Source organism: Eretmochelys imbricata, chromosome 17, assembly GCF_965152235.1.
Source record: "Eretmochelys imbricata isolate rEreImb1 chromosome 17, rEreImb1.hap1, whole genome shotgun sequence".
Taxonomy (NCBI): Eukaryota; Metazoa; Chordata; order Testudines; family Cheloniidae; genus Eretmochelys; species Eretmochelys imbricata.
Window position 1 is genome coordinate 13,842,180 of NC_135588.1, and position 21,563 is coordinate 13,863,742.

At 40.7% G+C, this 21,563-nt stretch overlaps 1 protein-coding gene across 1 annotated transcript in view; it reads right to left on the reverse strand.

Annotated features, from left to right (window-relative positions):
• The window catches only part of GALNT17 (polypeptide N-acetylgalactosaminyltransferase 17), a 283,023-nt gene that overhangs the window by 193,804 nt on the left and 67,656 nt on the right, over window positions 1-21,563 (reverse strand). Inside the window, exon 2 of the mRNA XM_077836678.1 lies at window positions 16,972-17,155. Coding sequence (XP_077692804.1) covers window positions 16,972-17,155 — 184 coding nt within the window. The remainder of the gene's footprint in view (window positions 1-16,971; window positions 17,156-21,563) is intronic.

Consider the following 21,563-nt stretch of genomic DNA (forward strand, 5'->3'; position numbering starts at 1 on the left):
TATAATCACTAGAGAACTTTTAATTCTCAGACTGGGGTTACAGATGAGAAATTTTTTTTAAAGTATGAAAAATGCTCTATCAGAAAATAGCTGAACACAGACCTGCTATTTTGAAAATAAGCACTTAATATAGCCGGTGGTCTTGATGAAGGTCTGCGTGCAGTACTTTACAAAAACATGGCTTGATGCTCTAGAGAGCGAAGCACCCTCAGCTCCCATTTGATTTAATTGGGAGATGAGAGCGCTCAGCACCTTGAAGAACTGGGCTGCAACACTGAAATCTTGGAGCCAGTACTTCCAAATTCTGTTCCTGGCTTTGCTACTTAACGGCTGAACACGCTCCCTGGCTCAGTTTATTGGAGGACTTGCATCCCATCAGTGTACTCAGTATTAAGGTGGAAAGAATATTGACTGTACCACAGAGGGGTTTTCTGAGACTTACATTAAAGTGCTTTGAGATCTATGGAAGTGTAAATTGAACAAATCTAAGCTTTGACATTCTCTGTTGGGCACATCAGATGTTCATCATGTAATTTAAACGTAATATGGTGCCTGAGAAACCCAGTTCATTTACTCTAGGTTAGCAGTGATATTGGTGGGAGTTTAGTGAAAAGCAGCTCATTGCCTCTTTGCTTTGCAGATCAATATACCACTACTAGAATATTTGCCTGCCAAATTTAAAGTGCAATTATTTGTATATACCATTATATAAGAACTTCTTATCCTAGTGGGCATGTAATTTTGGAACATATCCCATATGTGGTAAGGACAAATGTATAAAGTAGGAGACTATAAAGTTTGCATAGACTGGAATAGTGTGAGGAATGATGCCATTGCTGTAATAAGTATTGATGATAAATTTAAAAGAAATAACTGAGTTCATAGAAAATTATTTTCTCTAATAATGGATCCACATTACTGAGTGCCTAGAGGATGGTTTAAGGACTGGCAGGATTAATTTTTGCCTTATACTGGCGTCTGCAAAAGTTTTCATATAAATTCACACAAGCCTGATCATCGAACAGGTAAGTCTGTACCACTGTGGTGTTGCTGAGTGATACTTGGCAAGCTTTCAATTTGCCCCCTGGTGGAATCTGAAATCGAAAAGGTCTTTAAAAAACAGAGTCAACCAACGGAAGCCAGTCTTGACATGATCTACACAAATATTTCCATTTCTCACACCTCACCTCATACATCACTATCAGCTCATCATAACTAATTGCCATATTGCATCAGAAAAGCACATAGTTTAATGAGACACTACCTGCGTAAGCTTGCTTTGGGATGAAAGCTGGCAAATAGAAATGCTGTGATTGGTGATAATAATACTTGTTCTTCAACGGACCTTCCAAGGATCTCCAAACATTAGTTAAGGTAAATTATTAGTTAACTAATCAATTGACTAGTAAAAGGTATTCCCTCGCCCCCTTTTACTTTTGGGGAAAATGAGGCATGGAGCAGTCAAGTGACTTCCCTAAGATCATACCATTAATTAATGGCAGAGTCAGAACAAGATCTCAAGAGTTCTGACTTCTGATCCCCTTGCTGTAAATTCTCAGACAACATGCTTCCTCTGAGGTTCCTGTTCTAAAAATAACAGGCAAAATCAACCCCACAAAAACTCCATTGGGACAGAGTCTGCTCTCAGTGACACAGGTTTAAATCCAGAATATCTTCCCTACCCTAATGAAGTTACTCAGGGGTTGAATTTGGCTGGTTATTTTTCCCCCACCAGGAAAAAGGTATGTTTGTTTTATGTTCTCTAATCCAGTTCCCACTCCCCCACCCTTGTAATACATTGTTGCACATGTATGAACTAGGGCATCTTTATTGTGTGCTGTCTTCAAATCTCAGCAGAAAAGCAAAATCCTTACAATTCTCCCTAAACTATAGGACACATGTAATTCCATAAATTAAACCTATTGATCTGAAGAATGTTCAATTCACTTGCTCCACACAAATATCAAGTTTACTCAGGATATTAATTGATCCTCATTTTCATCTGCAAAGATTATGAACAGGCATAAAAGAAAGAAAACCTTCAGACTGCTATTCATGATGTACTTTCCTAATCATGCTGCATTCTCTGATGTGGAGGCTTATTTTAGTTTGTATTTCGCTGATTCAGTTGCACATGTCTTCTTGTAAAAGGAGTTATCAATAGAAAATCAATGACATAATTTATGAAGTAGAGGGAAAAGTAGAACCTCTTTCTCCACATAAACATATTTTTAAATGGCTTAATAGGATGGTATACTGATAGCTTAATGCTTAAAGAATTCAGAACACATGTATTCCAGCAAATATTGTATCTCTGATCTTTAGCAAATGTTATAAGGAAAATTTTTAAAAATTAGGTAAATAGATTAGAAATTTAAGCAAGAAATGTTTGAAAGATTTCCCCATGAAATTTGCATTTTAATGGACCTATTTTATTTCCAGCACACAGTAATATTTTTTAAGTTATGTGACAAATTATAAAATAAGGAAGTACTGAAATATGCATTATAATTTAACTATACAGGTATATAGGGACATTTTAAAATGTACGTTTACTAAATAGGAGCAGTTATGTTCCATTGAGAAATGGTATCCTGAGCAATATGTAAAAACATACAAAACTAGATAATTACGGAAACATTTTACAGAAACAAAGTTGCTACAAAGCAAGTAGAAAACCGTAATGAAGGCACCACCGTCGTTATGGAGTTACCAACAACAATTACGTCGCCCGCCCCCACTCCCTCCCCCCTCCACACTTTGCTAAAATGTATTAAGGACTGGAAAAAATAGAGTCACTGAATTTTATCAATTGAAAGTAAATGAACAAGCAAAATTTTAAGAAAATCAAAACTAAATATCACAAAGTATGCGTTGTTCATTTATTTTCACAATTATAGTTTCGTTGTAATTATTTATGATAATATAGTAACTTCCATTCATGGCCCTGATTCAGCAAAACATATCAACATGTGATTAACTTCAAGCACATGACTAATCCTATCCCTGTTCAGCACTGCACTGAAGCACTTAATTTAACTGAATCAGGCCCTCTGCTAGCAAATGTCCTATAGTATGTTTTGTAAAAATAACATTTGTTTTGGTAATATGAGACTTCATGGCACCATTCTGCTATGAAATGTTTAAGAAGTAGGAAACATTGGTTGTTGCTGTCAATAAGTAGTACTGATCAGAAAATTGACCATTAGTGATATCTATTGTGCGTAAGATATCTGTATAGCTGTGTGTATGTGTGTATATATATATTTATTTTAAGTAAATGAAAATTCATGTCTTCCCAAAACTTCAAAAGTTATTACTTATGCTGCACATCATGACCACAGATAATTTCATCACAGCCACGTAAATAGAACCCAGAGATTCTTATTCCGAAAGCAGTCCTCTACCAACTAAGCTAAAGGAGACCCTCCAGCACTTGTTAGCAGTGGAGGGCTTAGGACCCATAGTTAAAGCAATTCTGATTCCATCCTGTAGCTGGCAGCAATGCACATACATATTTGCCAAATACAGTATCTTTGGACACACGTATATAAACTTCTGGTTGAAAAATAATGGTGAAAGCCAGACAATGAACTCCCAACTTCAAATAAAAAGGCTCATTTTATGTTTACCTGTTCTCTATCCATTGCTATATTCAGATTTTAAAACTAAGGATTTGTTTTTATCTACAGGTGTTATAAAGCACAAAATAAAAACCTCTAGTTATGTGATGATCTTTAAATTTTATTCATTTTAAATGGGGTTATATACAAGTTCAAGTAATCAGGTCTCAGAACTCTGTGCTCATATAGACCATGTAGCTAACTCTGAACATTAATGGATATAGCCCGAAGTTACAAATGAAAAACAGGTGGTACCAACACCAATTACAAGTGTCAAATTCTTTAAAAGTTGGTGTGCACATATTGTTCAAACAGGGGAATTATTGAAAATCTAATAACTTTCTCTACATGCACACAAATTTGGATACATTTAAGAACAAAGATAAAATACTGCTACTTATTTAATATAAAGATTTTATTAGTATCAGAGCTGCAGAGCCAACATGGTAACCTATGAGAAAGCTGCAGTCTTCTGTGCCCTATGCATAATCAACAAAAGAAGCTGCTAAATTTTTATTTAAGAGGCAGATAGAGCACATTTTGATTTTCAGATTTCAGATTGTATTTGCATGTGAAAAAGAGGGCATAATTTGCTGGTGATGATGCATGAAAAGGAAAGAACCCATACTGGTTTTCAGATCTCAAGTTGCGTTTGTGAGGCTAGCAGTTGGTAAGGAGCAAATCTGCTCTGGCAATCACAGAGAAGGGATAAATATGGAAAACCTCCAATGTTCAAGTCAGCATTCAGAATCTAAGTAAGGGCCACACCTCAGCTGGTGTAAATAGGCATATGGCACCATTGAAATCAATAGACCCACCCCGATTTACACCAGCAAAGGATTTGGACCAAAGTCTGTAATGTGTGGCCTTCCTTGTACGCATCACCAAAGGTCTAAAAGAATACAATGGGGAGCAGCAAATATCCCTCCACTCACACTACTCTGATATTTCCAGAAGCAATCTGCATTTGGATAACATTAATGTATAGCTGCTAATGCCCAACCTGCTCCTTTTCTGCCAAACCTTTGTATTTGATTCCACTGTTTGTCCCCAAGAAATGCCTTGAAAAAGCTGAAACTGTTTGATCTTAGGGTGACCTTTCCAAGGTTCCCTACCTTGTCTATGTTAAATTCACAGCATAGCCACAGGAATGTTACATTAGAACATAAAATACTCTTTCTGGAAGGTTACAATGTGACACTACTTTATTTCTTAGAACCCATAACCCTAACATGCACAGACAAAAACCGAGAGAAAAAACAAGTCTGCTCTGTAACGAAGTGATGCACAACTCACCACAACTTGCTCTTGGCTGGCTCTTTGCACACTGGCTGCTGAAAACCCAGATCACACACTTCCCTACAGAACCCCCCTAGCCTGCAATCAGGACCAAAAAAGCCATTACACATAATATAATAGTTTGTAATTTTAACACAGTTTTCAATAAATCACAGGCTACCTGAGTGCTGTCGGAGGGGGTGAGGGGAGCTATAAACTTGGTTCTTCTATTTACTTTGCTCTGACTGAGTGTATGATGCTTGAAAATGCAGAGGTCCAGTTTTGCACAGCTCCAGATGAAAATTAAATGGGCTTTTACATCCTGTAAATGCTGTGGTGGCTTCTCCCTGATTAGGCTTTCCTGCACTCCTTGCAAAAAAAATTTTTATTGCATTTGACTGCAGGAGAGAAATCACTGTGCCTTGCAATGCTTTCGCTTGCTGCTTTATGCACGTAGAGTAGCACAAAACCTTCATAAGAGTCATCAGAATGCAACGTGAGAACGAGACAGAGATCAGGAGAGTTCTTTCTACTGTTTGCAATGAATGAACAACAAAGATTGTGATGAAACGGCCTTGAAGCTCCATTCCCTGGCAAATGTCATTCTTGCAATTTTGAATTGAAGTAAAGGTAAAAAATGTGCTCTCTTTCCCCTCAGCCTCATCTCATGAATGCTAGCTTTAAACACGAGGAGCTGTGACACACGGGCAGGACTTGATTTACTGTAACCTGCACACCTCCTGGGCATGGTGCTCCATCCCATCTAGTGGTACTGAGACCAATTAATGAGTCTGCTACAGTCTTAGTGAAGGACCATAGTAGAAGCTCATGCATTCAGCTCCAGAAGTCCCAGGTTCGATCCCGCCTGGGGTCAGTTGGTATTACATACTTGACACAATACCACAAATACAGTAACTCCTCACTTAATGTAGTTTCACAGTTACATCACTGCTCAATTAGGGAACATGTTCATTTAAAGTTGTGCAATGCTCCCTTATAATGTTGTTTGGCTGCCTGCTCTGTACACTGCATGTAAGATTTTGTGGAAGAGCAGCGACTTTACAAGGGAGCATTGCACAAGTTCCTCTTTTCTGCCTCCTCCCCACACTTCCCCCTTAGAACTTTCTGGGAGGGAGGGGGAGGAGCGGGGAAGCGCTGCATCTCCACTCTTCCCCCTCCCTCCCAGAAAGTCCTAAGTGCGAAGCACTGGGAGGGAGGGGGAGCAGCGGGGAAGCGCCACATCTCCACTCTTCCCCCACCCTCACCCCCAGAAACAGCTGTTTGGCAGAGCTTAGGACTTTCTGGGGGTGGGGAAGGAGCGGGGATGCGGCATGCTCCAGAGACGAGGTGGAGCGGGGACGGGAAGAGGTGGGCCTGGAGCATCCCCCAGCAAAGTCGGCGCCTGTTCTTCTCCGAGTAAGCTGCCACTGCTGCTGCAAAGGTGCTTCCTAGCGTCCTTGCCTGCAGCGGGCTGTGCCTGTTGGGGTAAGCCGGGGCACTTCCCCAACCACAGTACAGTACTGTACAGTATATAATGCCTTTTGTCTGCCCCCCAAAAATTTCCTTGGAACCTAACCCCCAGCATTTACATTAAATCTTATGGGAAAACTCGATTTGTTTAACATCGTTTCACTTAAAGTTGCATTTTTCAGGAACATAACTACAACGTTAAATGAGGAGTTACTATATGCAAGTGAGGAAGCATTCCATCCATTAAACAAATTAAGGAAATTGCTAAGAGAATAATGCTCCTGCCTGCTACACCAGATCTATATCTATTGCAGGTCTGAAACCAAATTCACCAGAACTAAATCGCCCACAGGAACCTGTGTCCTTGCAGATGTAACAGACAAAAGTACTTTGTCAGCAATCTACTGGGGCCTGTATACTTCTTACTTTAAAGAGAAATAAGATACCTGGACACACAAGGATTTTGACAGGGAGAGGGGAAAAAAAGGTTATATATAGTAGCCCAATAGGTCAGTCTCAAGTTCCATCTACCAGAGTCAAACATACCTAATTCCCAACACAGTTACTTCCTGGTCTGAGCCAGAAACAGCACCAAAATGCTGGAGGGTGTTCCTGCACTGAAGCACTTACAAATCCTATGGGGGTCTTCAGATTCATTCATTTTAGTCATCAGTACAGAACTATGTTGGCCTGATGCTCCCACCCCAAGCCAAAACACATCTCGAGGAATATATTCCTCAGGATACTATGACAGGGTCAGGCCAGATGGCTATAGGAGAATGATAGAAGGCAGATATATTAGCCCCAGGCTAAGTAGGTCCCTTTTCCCTGGGTAAGGCAACAGGGAAGGTTCCAGAACAATCAGGAACTTTCTGGAAACAATTAAAGCAGACAGGCTGATTACAACACCTGCAGCCAATCAAGAAGCTGCTAGAATCAATTAAGGCAGGCTAACCAGGGCACCTGGGTTTAAAAAGGAGCTCACTTCAGTTTGTGGTGCGCATGCGAGGAGCTGGGAGCAAGAGGTACAAGAAGCTGAGAGTGAGAAGGCGTACTACTGGAAGACTGAGAAGTATAAATATTATTAGACATCAGGAGGAAGGTCCTGTGGTGAGAATAAAAGAAGTGTTGGGAGGGGGCCAAGGGGAAGTAGCCCAGGGAGTTGTAGCTGTCACGCAGCTGTCACAGGAGCCACTGTAGACAGCTGCAATCCACAGGGCCCCCCATCCCTCCATCCCCCCAACTCCCTACTTGATACTGGAGGAGTTGAACTGGACTGTGGGTTCCACCAGAGGGGAAGGTCTCTGGCCTGTTCCCTGATCCACTAGGTGGATCAGCAGACACTGAGGGGATCATTCTTCTTCCTTTCCCCATGCTGGCCAGTGATGAGGCTAACTGAGTGAATGGAAGATTTGAGCCACGAAAGTGGCCAAACTGAGGGCTGCCGTGAACCTCTGAGGCAAGAAAAACTGCCAATAAGCGCAGGACCCACCAAAGCAGAGGAGGAACTTTGTCACAATACTCAAAGTGTGTTTTCTTTACTAAGACTCATGCTTATGTCTGCCTAAAACCCCACAGCAAGGAAACAGAAGTGCCTTTCTCTCCTTAACTGAACTTAAACATCTCAACCAGCTCTTAGGAATACTAGCGTTCTATGGTGGGACTGTTTAAGTGCCGTCCCATTGTATGTCTTAGATTCTGTGGAAGCAAGTTCCAGAGATTTAAAAGGCCCTGACTCCAGCACACACGACAGGGGTCACAGGTTCTGGGTTCCTAAGGAGTGCAGATGTCAAGGCACATTGAGGTCCCATAGTTGTGAATGTCAGAGGTATTCCAGAGCCATCCTACTGAGGGCTTGAACCTGTCAAGATATAGCTTACGCTTAGTTAAATGAATGCCTATCAACAGATTGCATTAACAATTGCATGATAATTAAACCGGTTGAAATTTCAGTAGTTTCCTATTTCCTACAATATTTTTCATTGGAGAAAATCCAGAGGAAAGCAATAAAAATGATTAAAGGTCTAGAAAACATGACATATGAGGAAAGATTGAGAAAAAAATGGGTTTGTTTAGTCTGGAGAAGAGAATACTGAGGGGGGACATAAGTCTTCAAATATGTAAAAGGTTGTTATAAAGAAGAGGGTGCTATATTGTTCTACTTAACCACTGAGGACAGGACAAGAAGTAATGGGCTTAAATTGCAGAAAAATAGATTTAGGTTAGACACTAAGAAAAACTTCCTAATTGTCAGGGTAGTTGAGCACCGGAACAAATTGCCTTGGGAGGTTGTGGAATCTCCATCACTGGAGGTTTCTAAGAACAGGGGAGACAAACACCTGTCAGGGATGGTCGAGATAATACTTAGTTCTGCCTCAGTGCAGGGAACTGGACTAGATGACCTATTGAGGTCCCTTCCAGTCCTACATTTCTATGATTCTATGTTAGAGCATAGTTAGCTCATGGGGGAATGCTACTTCAGCACAGATGCTTTTAAATGGAGGCTCCAAATGTCTCTGAATGGCGATGTACTCTTTTTTCCAGATAAATTTTAAGATTATAATGATGAGATATTACATTTACCTGCTAAGCACATAGAGAAGGGTAGACAAATGAAATGCCAAATCATTTTGTTAAGAGTCTGGGCACAGACATTACTGGAGCTTATTTTTATTAAACTTAATTTTAGATATGTCTTACAGAATGTTCTCTGAAATGGGAAAGCATCAGTTTGTCTGTGATGTTAGTGAAGGCTCCGATCAAATGTGTCTAGAAAGATTAGGACAGAAAAGATATATATTCCACATTCCATGTCATTAGGTTAGTGACAGATATTTTTGATTTTTAAGCAAAACTTCGTTGAAAACATTGCGGGGTTTCAACCAACTACAGGGCCAGTTGAAATTTTTCAACAATCAAAAATTGCTGATGGAATTCTGAAGAAACAAAAACCAAAAATTAAACATTGTTTTTTAAATGCCCAGGAAAATTTATATTTAATTTTTTTTAAATCAGCTCATCATAATGTTTTGAAATCAACTGCCAAGGAATCTGGATTCCAATTCTATCTATCTCTGACAGATCCAACCCTGATTTTATTTTCTGACTCTCAATCAGACAATGAATACCTTGTAACAGGGGGGCTTGCCCCTTCAGGAATAGAATCCTGGGTCCAGCAAATCCTTATTACTAACGAGGCACAGCTCAACAGAGATCAGAGGCTGCTTTAGAAGCGAGTAGGTTCCAGCAGCCTGGGAGTTGGGACTGAGACTACAGATGGGAAAGACTTGGGAGGAGCCCTGATCAGAGGGTAAGTACACAGACTTGAGGAGACTTTCTTTTGTAAGAAAAAAAGAGAGCAAAACACCACAGGAATAAGACAAGATTCTAGTCGGGTAGAGCTGAGAGCAGCCTGTCAAGGCAGGGAAGAATTTCAGAGAGTACAACTGGGAGAGAAGAGTTTTGTGTCACTAAATTAGACCCTGGGAGAAGGAGCGTTATTGAAACAAAACCCTTGTGGTGTTTATTTAAGGAGCCCCTTGAAGGGGAAAATGGAGGCGAGGGGGTGCTTGAGAGCAGCAACGCATTCACTCACTGGTGTATCTATCTTGGGACATCTGCATTCACGTTGCAGCTACAGCAAAAACATCTTCTGCAACATGCTTCACCTTCACCAGGATGCCAGTTTGAAGGAAAAAGCTTCCCTGAACCTCTTAAACTCTCGGTGCTTTCTTCCATCTTCCACTCAGAGAAAATGCCTGGAGCCCAAGAGCTGCAGCAAAGTCCACAGGAATAAAAGCATATGAGGCCAAATGGTAGCAAACAGCACATTATTCAGAGACTATCAGTAAAGGCAGCTACAGAAATGAACGGTGTTGGTGACTCAGAATCGGGGGAGAACTGAGGCTAATGGCTGTGACTCAAACCCTGAACCCGTTACTTGGAATGATTACAATAATTAGTGCCCCTGATATGTCATTGGATATTTCTTAGAAAATGACTGTGGATGATGATCCACTTCTCCTGCTCATTCCAGTCCCCAAAAGCCATGTGGGCTAGCTAGCAAATACAAGCTCGAACAGCTGCATATTGGAAAAGACACAAGTCTATCTGTGCCATGCCTTACCCATGTCCTGCAAGGACCACATGGCAGCTGGTGAGTGGAGCAGAGTGTTCCATTAAAGAGGAAATACTCAGAATAATTAAAAAACAAGTTATGTGCTTTTTTTCTCCTTCTTTACCTTTGGATTTTTTCCCTTCATTTTAACCTATTCTGTTGGCTTTAACAGTGTCGTTATGCTAACAACAGATGTTCAAAGTACAGCAGGAGTACTTCACCTTCCCACAACTTGTCACAGTTCTGGGCAGACACAACACTTGTGGGCATTGTTTTTCTTAAATCTAGTCTTCATTCCCATGTCAAAATACCATTGGACCAGAATTTATTAGGATTCAAAAAGGTATTAGACATTTATCTAGATAATGAGAACTCCACATAGTTATATTAGACAGGATAAAAAAAAACAATATAAATTAGGGATATAAACCCATTGGTTAAGGGCACTCACTAACAGGGGTGAGAAAGAAATAAAACCGAAGGGCAGATGGTTTCATAAGTGAGCTGTAGCTCACGAAAGCTTATGCTCAAATAAATTGGTTAGTCTCTAAGGTGCCACAAGTACTCCTTTTCTTTTTGTCCATTGTATGGTTTCTTGAGCCTTTCTCTGAAGCATCTGATGCTGGCCACTTTCAGAGACAGGATACTGGTCTACATGGTTCACTGGTCTGATCCAGTCTGTCAATTCCTAGTTTTCCAGTAAATTTAGGAGGGTGTTATGTTCTATTAAATCAGAGTGTTCATGTATCACAGCATCACTGTATAAAGCAGAGGTGCACAAATTTGGCACCACAATGCGCTACAGTGGCCATCCACCAGGAGCCCAAGAATTACATCTTATTTGCATTTAAATGTGCCTTACGTTTAATATAAAATAAAACTCTCATCATCCTGTTTTCCTGTACTCTTATCTTCCTTCACAGACGAGTAGATATTGCTGCTTGAGTTCATCAGCAATCAACCCTGCAAACAATTAGCTTTTTCCTTCAGCACCAACTACATGCTAGAACATACAACGAGAGAGTAACACTGGCCTGCATTTCAGGGCATTGTGGGTCACGTAGAGCCTCTGGGTAGCACTTTGAGCACTTCTGGTCTAATGGAAGTCAAGCCTAAGGCTCCATTAGCTGACAGAAGTAGTAGGCTCTTATCCTCCATGTAGATGTAATTTACACTTCATAATAGCATGCTTTATTGACATGACCAGCAGCTTTTGCTCAGTAGGTGACTGGGGTCAGAAGAATCAGTGTCGCAAAAGATCAGGATTGAAGTTTCACAACCAGATCTATCTTGAGGATGTTTGCATGGCATCAAAGCCAGTTTTATACCTGACGTGATCCAATATTATTATCACCCTCCTTTCAGAAAGGGATCCAGACTGAAACCCTGAATCCAAACTCTTAAAACCGAGGACAGTTCAGCTCTGGAGCTGAGCTACTTTTATTCAGGAGAAAGCCATGCACTCCTTTTTTATCTTTTTCTTAAAATAACAAAAGAAAGAACAAGTGCCACTGAGTAGCACAAATTGCTACCTATGAATAGTTTGAGTCTGTGGGCATTATAATTGCCAAGTAGTCTCCAGTAGAGACGAGTATGTTTTTACAGTGATATTTAAAATTAATACATGCTTTATAATGCTTATCAGCCAGGGCTTTTTTAAACAGTTTTCCTTACTAATGTCGCAATTTTAAATCCATTTAGGCTAATTTCCTTCGACTTGAATCTATTTTAATCAGAGACCAGGATACTTGACTGAACTGGTTTTATAAAACTCTTCATAAAAATCAGCAATAAAAGAGCATTAGGAAAATAGAGAACAAATCTTGGAACAAGATGGGAGGAGGGGAATGAAAATTTCCAAATCCTCTAGCAAAGTCATAACCACTCCCCAATCAGACAAAACACCCACCTAAAATGCCAGGATACTCAATCCCTGAAGAAGCAAGTGCAAAAATATACTATGGAATGCTTCACAGAGACAAACACAAAATTACTGTACCCAAAAATGCCCCAGGTCAACCCTCTCCCAAAATATTAGCCAAGTCGCACAATCATTTTTGTAACAAACCCAAAAACTCAATGGGAGGGAAATACAAAATAACACACGCCAGATGTGACTGTTGTTTCTGCAGAAGAATCAACTGGGGTTGTGATAAGCTAAAAATGTTAATGAATTCAACCTCCCCTGCCCAACATCTCAAAGAACATTAATTCCCAAACTCAACTCACAAATTAACTGTGCTAGAGGTAAGAATTCTGGATGGGGAAGTTTGTGTAAGGAGCTCATATTCAGGTGTTAGAGAAGGCTCCTCACCAAGGTTTTTCAGTGTAGTAGGATTTGTAACTCAGGTAGCTAGAGGTGCAAACCCTTTGATGTGTATCTCCAGTTCATTTTGCTGATGCACGTGTAAATTGTGCCTGCACAAAGGAGATTTCGGCTTCAATCCCTTTGAAAAAATCACCTAAATATTTCTGTTTTCATTGTTCAGGGGGACTTGGAAACCATTGGTGGCTGCCTGAAACTTATCCAGCATGCAGATAAGTAAAGGACTTCAGCTTGTCATGACATTAAGTCCTTAACCCTTTCCCAGCATGCTGTATGTATTTAACCATATCTCCTTTTCGCATGATTATCAGTGGTCTGCAGATTCCACGTAATATCTCTGTCACTAACCTAATGACATGGAATGTGGATATATATCTTTTGTGTCTTAATCTTTCTAGACACATTTGATCGGAGCATTCACTAACATCACAGACAAACTGATGCTTTCCCATTTCAGAGAACATTCTGTAAGACATATCTAAAATTAAGTTTAATAAAAATAAGCTCCAGTAATGTCTGTGCCCAGACTCTTAACAAAATGATTTGGCATTTCATTTGTCTACCCTTCTCTATGTGCTTAGCAGGTAAATGTAATATCTCATCATTATAATCTTAAAATTTATCTGGAAAAAAGAGTACATCGCCATTCAGAGACATTTGGAGCCTCCATTTAAAAGCATCTGTGCTGAAGTAGCATTCCCCCATGAGCTAACTATGCTCTAACATAGAATCATAGAAATGTAGGACTGGAAGGGACCTCAATAGGTCATCTAGTCCAGTTCCCTGCACTGAGGCAGAACTAAGTATTATCTCGACCATCCCTGACAGGTGTTTGTCTGCTCTGTTCTTAAAAACCTCCAGTGATGGAGATTCCACAACCTCCCAAGGCAATTTGTTCCAGTGCTCAACTATCCTGACAATTAGGAAGTTTTTCTTAGTGTCTAACCTAAATCTATTTTTCTGCAATTTAAGCCCATTACTTCTTGTCCTGTCCTCAGTGGTTAAGTAGAACAATATAGCACCCTCTTCTTTATAACAACCTTTTACATATTTGAAGACTTATGTCCCCCCTCAGTACTCTCTTCTCCAGACTAAACAAACCCATTTTTTTCTCAATCTTTCCTCATATGTCATGTTTTCTAGATCTTTAATCATTTTTATTGCTCTCCTCTGGATTTTCTCCAACTTGTCCACACCTTGCTCAAAGTGTGGTGCCCAGAACTGGACACAGTACTCCAGTTGAGGCCTTATCAGTCCTGAGTAGAGTGGAAGAATTACTTCTCGTGCCTTGCTTACAACACTCCTGCTAATACATCCCATCCTGACTACAGAGCCTAAACCTGAAAAGAAAATAAATAATATTTGGATCAACCTAACCTGCAAAGATCATTCTTTTGACCCATATGTTAGGCATTTCCTCATATCTCCCTTCTGCTACAACTGTGTGGTTGAACAACTAGCCTGGAGTTGGTGAGGAAGGCAATTGACAGCTGCGTGAGAATCCGAGATGCCAAGCCAAATGGCAGTATTACAAGTTAAGTGTCTGGTGACCGTCTTAATAGGAACATAAGGACATAGGACTGGAAGGGACCTTCTGGGTCATCAAGTCCAATCCCCTGCTGTCACAGGCAACCCCATCAGATTATTTATTTGTATTATTGTAGCACCTAGCAAGGAGTCCCTATCATGGACCAGGACACCATTTTACTTGACTCTGTGCAAATACAGAACAAAGAGACAGTAATCCCATTCATAAACTTAATGTGGGGTACCTCGGGTTCAATTCTTGGGACTAAATTCTCATTCCTTAGGCTAGCATGTTTGGGGAGTGCAGCAAAGGCAGAATACTCATCTATCCATTTGGTGATGGGAGAGAAGGGCCTCTGGGTGGATTAAAGCACAGTGCAGGCTGGCACTGAAGGGATGCCCATCAGACTGACTCAGCTAGAAGACTAGTGAGGCATAGTGCAGGGGGCAAATAGTTTATTCTGGGAACTCTAGCAGGATTAAGGAGCTGGCAGAAAAAGAAAGTAGAGGCTCTTTGCCCAATTCTAAAGAGCAACAGACATCTGTGAAAAACTGTGTCTGATACCACAGTGGGCGATGCTCTGCTGCCTGGAGTGGATCTTGGCCTCTCCTATCATTACCACCCACAATTTTACAAAAGCAACATATTAAGTTTTGTCCTGGTAAACTGTCTCTTGGGTTTAATCCCAACCAATTAAATTGTTCACTATTGAACGAGATTGTCTAGTGACTGAGTTAAGTGGGAAGGGAGAAAGCATCAACTGAGATCATGGATCATTCTACAAATACACTAGAAGCAAGAGGAAGACCAAGGACAGGGTAGGTCCATTACTAAATTCGGGGGGGGAAATAACAACAGAAAAGGTGGAAATGGCAGAGGTGCTTAATGACATCTTTGTTTCGGTTTTCACCAAGAAGGCGATTGGACGTCTAACATAGTGAATGCCAGTGAAAATGAAGTAGGTTCAGAAGAGGCTAAAACACGAAAAGAGCAAGTTAAAAATTAGGTGGACAAATGAGATGTCTTCAAGTCACCAGGGCCTGATGAAATACATCCTAGAATACTCAAGGAGCTGACTGAGGAGATATCTGAGCCATTAGCAATTATCTTTGAAAAGTCATGGAAGACCGGAGAGATTCCAGAAGACAGGGAAAAAGCAAATATACTGCTCATCTCGAAAAAGGGAAATAAGGACAACCCAGGGAACAACAGACCAGTCAGCTTAACTTCTGAACCCGGAAAGATAATGGAGCAAATAATTAAGCAATCAATTCGCAAACAGCTAGAAGATAATTAGGTGACAAGTAACAGTCAGCATGGATTTGTCAAAAACAAATCATGTCAAACCAACCTGATAGCTTTCTTTGACAGGGTAACAAACCTTGTGGATGGGGGGAAGTGGTAGACATGGTATATCTTGACTTTAGTAAAGCTTTTGATACTGTCTCGCATGGACTTCTCATAAACAAACTAGGGAATGCAACCTAGATGGAGCTACTATAAGGTGGGTGCAAAACTGGTTGGAAAACCATTCCCAGAGAGTAGTTATCAGTGGCTCACAGTCATGCTGGAAGGGCATAACGAGTGGGGTCCCACAGGGATCAGTTCTGGGTCTGGTTCTGGTTCTGTTCAATATCTTCATCAATGATTTAGATAATGGCATACAGAGTAGACTTATAAAGTGTGCAGATGATGCCAAGCTGAGAGGGGTTGCAAGTGCTTTTGAGGACAGGATTAAAATTCAAAATGATCTGGACAAACTGGAGAAATGGTCTAAAGTAAACAGGATGAAATTCAATAAGGACAAATGCAAAGAACTCCATTTAGGAAGGAACAATCTGTTGCACACATGCAAAATGAGAAATGACTGTCTAGAAAGGAGTACTGTGAAAAGGGACCTGGGGATCATAGTGGACCACAAGCTAAATATGAGTCAACAGTGTAACACTGTTGCAAAAAAAGCAAAGATCCTTCTGGGATGTATTAGCAGGAGCGTTGTAAGCAAGACACAAGAAGTAATTCTTCCACTCTATATCATGTTGATTAGGCCTCAACTGGAGTATTGTGTCCAGTTCTGTGCTCCACATTTCAGGAAGGATATGGACAAACTGGAGAAAGTCCAGAGAAGAGCAACAAAAATGATTAAAGGTCTAGAAAACATGACCTATGAGGGAAGATTGAAAAAATTGGGTTTGTTTAGTCTGGAAAAGACAAGACTGAGAGGGAACATGATAAGTTTTCAAGTATGTAAAAGGTTGTTACAAGGAGGAGGGGAAAAATGTTTTTCTTAACCTCTGAGGATAGGAGAAGCAATGGGCTTAAACTGCAGCAAGGGAGGTCTAGGTTGGATTAGGAAAAACTTCCTAACTGTCAGGGTGGTTAAGCACTGGAATAAATTGCCTAGGGAGATTGTGGAATCTCTGCCATTGGAGAGTTTTAAGAGGAGGTTAGACACAACACCTGTCAGGGATGGGCTAGATAATACTTAGTCCTGCCACAAGTGCAGGGGACTGGACTAGATGACCTCTCAAGGTCCCTTCCAGTTCTGTGATTCTATGGAGGAAATCAACACTACTGGCTTATCACTCACACCAATGGTTTTGAGATGTCGATAATAAAGGATACTTACTTGGTTGGACGATAATCCGGTATGGAACGATCCAGTGAAATTTTCTCACTGAGGTAGGAATTATAGCCATATTTCTCATGTGGCCCCTTAGCTTTCTCTTCCTCTGCCGGGGAAAGGGTGGCAGGAAGCCCACCTTTACCACGCCCACCGTAGCCTTCAATGAGACCAAGCGACTTAGACAAACCTTGGGAAAGAAAAGAAAGATAATTGTTGTAGAGTGCTTATATATCAAATCACCACCACCACCCTTCTCTGGGGCGGTAGGTAGATGCTCTTCCTAGTAGCTGCAGCCAAATAGTTACACATTTCTCCCGGCAATAAGTGAACGTCTGTACAGACCAGCAAATCAGATGAAGGTACTTTAATTAAGGACTAAAGTTAGATATTCAGAGTCTGTCATACTCATTTTCACAATCCCATTTGTTTGGAGGGATTGTACGTTTTCACAAAGGATATACTGTTACGTGTCTGTTTGTTCATATATCTACTATTTTAGTTTTCAGAGAAGCAGCCGTGTTAGTCTGTATCCACAAAAAGAACAGGAGTATTTGTGGCACCTTAGAGACTAACAAAATTATTAGAGCATAAGCTTTTGTGGGCTATAGCCCACTTCATCGGATGCATAGAATGGAACATATAGTAAGAAGATATATATATAGTGACAAAGTTCCTCCTCTACCTTGGTGGGTCTTGTGCTTATTGGCAGATTTGCTTGCCATGGAGCTTCATGGCAGCCCTCAGCTTGGCCGTTTTTCTGAACCCACAGTCCAGGTCGACTCCTCCTGTGTCTGACCAGGAGTTGGGAGGTTTGGGGGGAACCCTCTACTCCGGGTTCCAGCGCAGGGCTCTTTGGAATGCAGCTGTCCAGAGTGCCTCCTGGAACAGTTGTGCGACAGCTACAACTCCCTGGGCTACTTCCCCATGGCCTCCTCCCAACACCTTCTTTAGCCTCACCATAGGACCTTCCTCCTGGTCTCTGATAATGCTTGTACTCCTCAGTCCTCCAACAGTCCGCGTTCTCACTCTCAGCTCCTAGTGCCTCTTGCTCCCAGCTCCTCACACACACACCACAAACTGAAGTGAAATCCTTTTTAAAACCCAGGTGCCCTTATTCGCCTGATTGATTCTAGTAGCTTCTTGATTGGGTGCATGTATTCTAATCAGTCTGTCTTAATTGTCTCCAGAAGGTTCCTGATTGTTCTGGAACCCTCCCTGTTACCTTACCCAGGGAAAAGGGACCTACTTAGCCTGCGGCTAATATATCTGCCTTCTATTACTCTCCTATAGCCATCTGGCCTGACCCTGTCACTATATATATATATATTATACACACACACACATACAGATAAGTTGGAAGTTGCCATACAAACTGTGAGAGGCTAATTAGTTAAGATGAGCTATTATCAGCAGGAGAAAAAAACTTTTGTAGTGATAATCAAGATGGCCCATTTAGACAGTTGACCAGAAGGTGTGAGGATACTTAACTTAGGGAAATAGATTTTAGTGTCCATCACTATTGCAAGTATGTGCTTCCAGCCATGCAAGCAAGGGAGTTGAGAAATTCATCATCTGCAGGGATATACCCCAACAGTTAACTAAAATGCAGTCCTGGAAAAAAGTTTCCCATCAGTAACCAACATGATGATCCCACCTGGAGAACTGTACATACTGCAAACTCTATTTAGTTGTTAGGGAAGTTATGGTTATTTATACCTACTTCTCTTTCTCAGTGGGGTAATTATATATAAGGTTAGATGTCCCCAGGAGGAGAATGGGCTGAACACAGAATAAGAACAGAAACAAGTTGGGTAACTGCCAAGTGAATAATTTTTTTACTTACTAGGAACAGTGAATAGCATACAAATGTTGTTGATTTAAAAACAATTTTCCCTCCTAGCTTTCTTAAAGTGTAACCACATTCTTAGACCTTTATCAAAAGGATTTATTCATTCATATATGTGTAGCTGTAGGAATTAAACAAGGTTCAAGAATGAATCAAGGAAAATAAGAATAATAATGATTGGGGAGGTTGTGGGAAGCCAAGTTAAGACTTGCTTCACTCGTGATATAGAGCACCTGACATTTTAACATTTTTCACTAGTGGAGATTCAGACCTTTCTCTTTGGCAGATACTAAGAAGTTTGATGGATAATTTTTTTTTAAAACCTTGATATTTCCTTCTTCATTTTTATTTCTGAGAGCCCTGATTCGCAAAGCAGGGCTCTCCATCACCCTGCTAATGCTTAAGACAAGAGAGGATGGTCTTGTAGCTAAAGCACAGTAGTTGGAATTCACAGATCAGAGTTCTGCTCCCAAATTTGCCATGGACATCATGTGTAACCTTGGGCAGATGACTTAGCCTCTTTATGCCTTAGGTTCCCCATTTTCAAGACAGGGATTTTAAATACTTCTCTACCTTAAAGGGTTGTTGCCAGGCTTAATGAAAATCATTTGTGAGCATAAATCACCATGAAACCCTCTGACAGGAGGTGTTATTATTATCACAGCTTCTGACAAGGGATCTCTATCTTGCCAACTCTCCAGATTTTATCATGAATCTCATGATATTTAAGGGCTGGAGTCATGCAAGTACACGAAAAATCTCAAAAAACCAGAAAGCAAATTGAACCCCTCCCCCCCAATAATTTATTATTTTTTTAAAACCCCTCATGATTTTTAAGCTACTTGAGATTTTTGGGGGCTGACTCATAATACCTGGGGTTAGCAATACTATAGAACCAGGTCTCACACTTTGCTTTTAGGACAGCCTGGGCCATATTCTGATCTCACTAACACCAGTGAAAATTCAGAGTAACTCCCCAATGGATAGATTTACTCCAGATTTGGACCCATAATGTTAATTCATTCTTCTTTACCCTGTTCATGAAATATTTCTACTGAGAACTCTCTGTGATGAGTGAAATTACCCTACTCTCTACCAGTGCTATTTCCTGGCTGGTAAGAATATAGCACAGAGTTATGAAATATTCCCAGGATGTCTTGCGTGCAGTCACATTTTATTATAGGTGCCTTAAGCTCCTGCCAGTTAGCTTTTAAAGCGCTGACCCCTTAACCTGCCTGGGTTTTATTTATTTACTTACTTAATTTACAGCTATGCTCTTCCCTTACAACATTTACCAATGTTGTTTTTAAAAATATAGGTTTAAGAAGCACTTAATAGAATTATGAGTTCTCCATTCAAAAGTACTGAGCTAATGTTTTTTTCTTCCTCTTTGGAGACCCCTTAGATGACCTTGAGGCTACATGTTGACAGGGTTTAGAACTTTATCTACATTAAGGGTTTGTTTAAGCAAAAGCTCCCTAGAGTTGCTAGCCCCAGCATAACTCACTAGTATGGAATGGTTGTCAGAATTTTTAATATCCTGTCTCACCCAACTCAGAGCAGGTCTAAATCACATGGTGTTAAAAATCTCGGCAGCCACAGGAGGTGTCCACCATCACTAACAGTGGTGGATCTGTATCAGTGCTCACAACGGTGGGACATCTTTGCTAAAGAACCCTAGTGTCGTCAAGGTTCTGTGTCTTGTGAACATGAAGCCTCACGGAACTGCGGAAGCTCCACAGAGTAAATAGCAAGAACTGACCTCGCGCTCATCATCTCTGAATGAAAAAGCTCATCCTGTCATTAACTATTTTATTTTGAGAGATGAGTCATGATAGAAAGACACACAAGTGTTGATTCATATCGACCAACTAACCACGGAAGCTAATTTCCAGATATACATCTTTCTACACTACTCCTCCATCGGCTCATGGTGTTACAGCAAAAGCTGATAAACTGATATCAAACCATTTAATCAGTGAAATAAATAAAATATGTAATTCAATCATTCTGCACACACTAGGCAAGGGATCTGCAGTGAGCAAATATCCTCTTTCAGTGCCGTCCTATCTGATATATCAAGGCACCCAAAGGGGTCACCACAAAAAATGAAAATCCCCAGGTGCGATGTGACAACTAGGATCTATGCATTTTACTCAGGGTCGGTCACATGCCTCCTCCCCCAGCTTAAGTTGTCAGAAAGGTTCACCAATGCAGCTAAAGTGTCACTTTGTTTAAGGTGCTTGGAACTGAGGATCAAGAAATGTTTGGCGAGGATGTTAACAGCCCAACTCTAACAGGAAAATGAAAGAGACAACATTTGTTTCCAGCTGGTTGAAAAGCTGTCTCCAAAAAGATGAGATTGAAGAGAAATAGTCAGATAGAGACCCTGATCCAGCAAATCACTTCAGCCTTTTTTCATTTTATTTTATTTAGGTAAAAAGGACCTTTAGGCACCCTTGGGGTAACTTAAAAATACAGCTTAAGTGCAGCAGTGCAATTTCAGCTAACAACTCCACTGAAGCCAAATAACTTAAAAACTCAAATCCTCCTCAAACAATTCACCAAGCTCGTAATTCCTCCTCCCAACCACTCCGTTTTCAAATGCCTGGGAAAAGAGAGGAGTCTTTACACAACATTCCAACATACCAGTTGTGCCTCATTGTTTGCTTGTGCTCCCCCCATCACACAAACCCACACCTATTTTTTCTTGTGTTGTTCTCAGATTATAAACTGTCTAGGGGCGAGA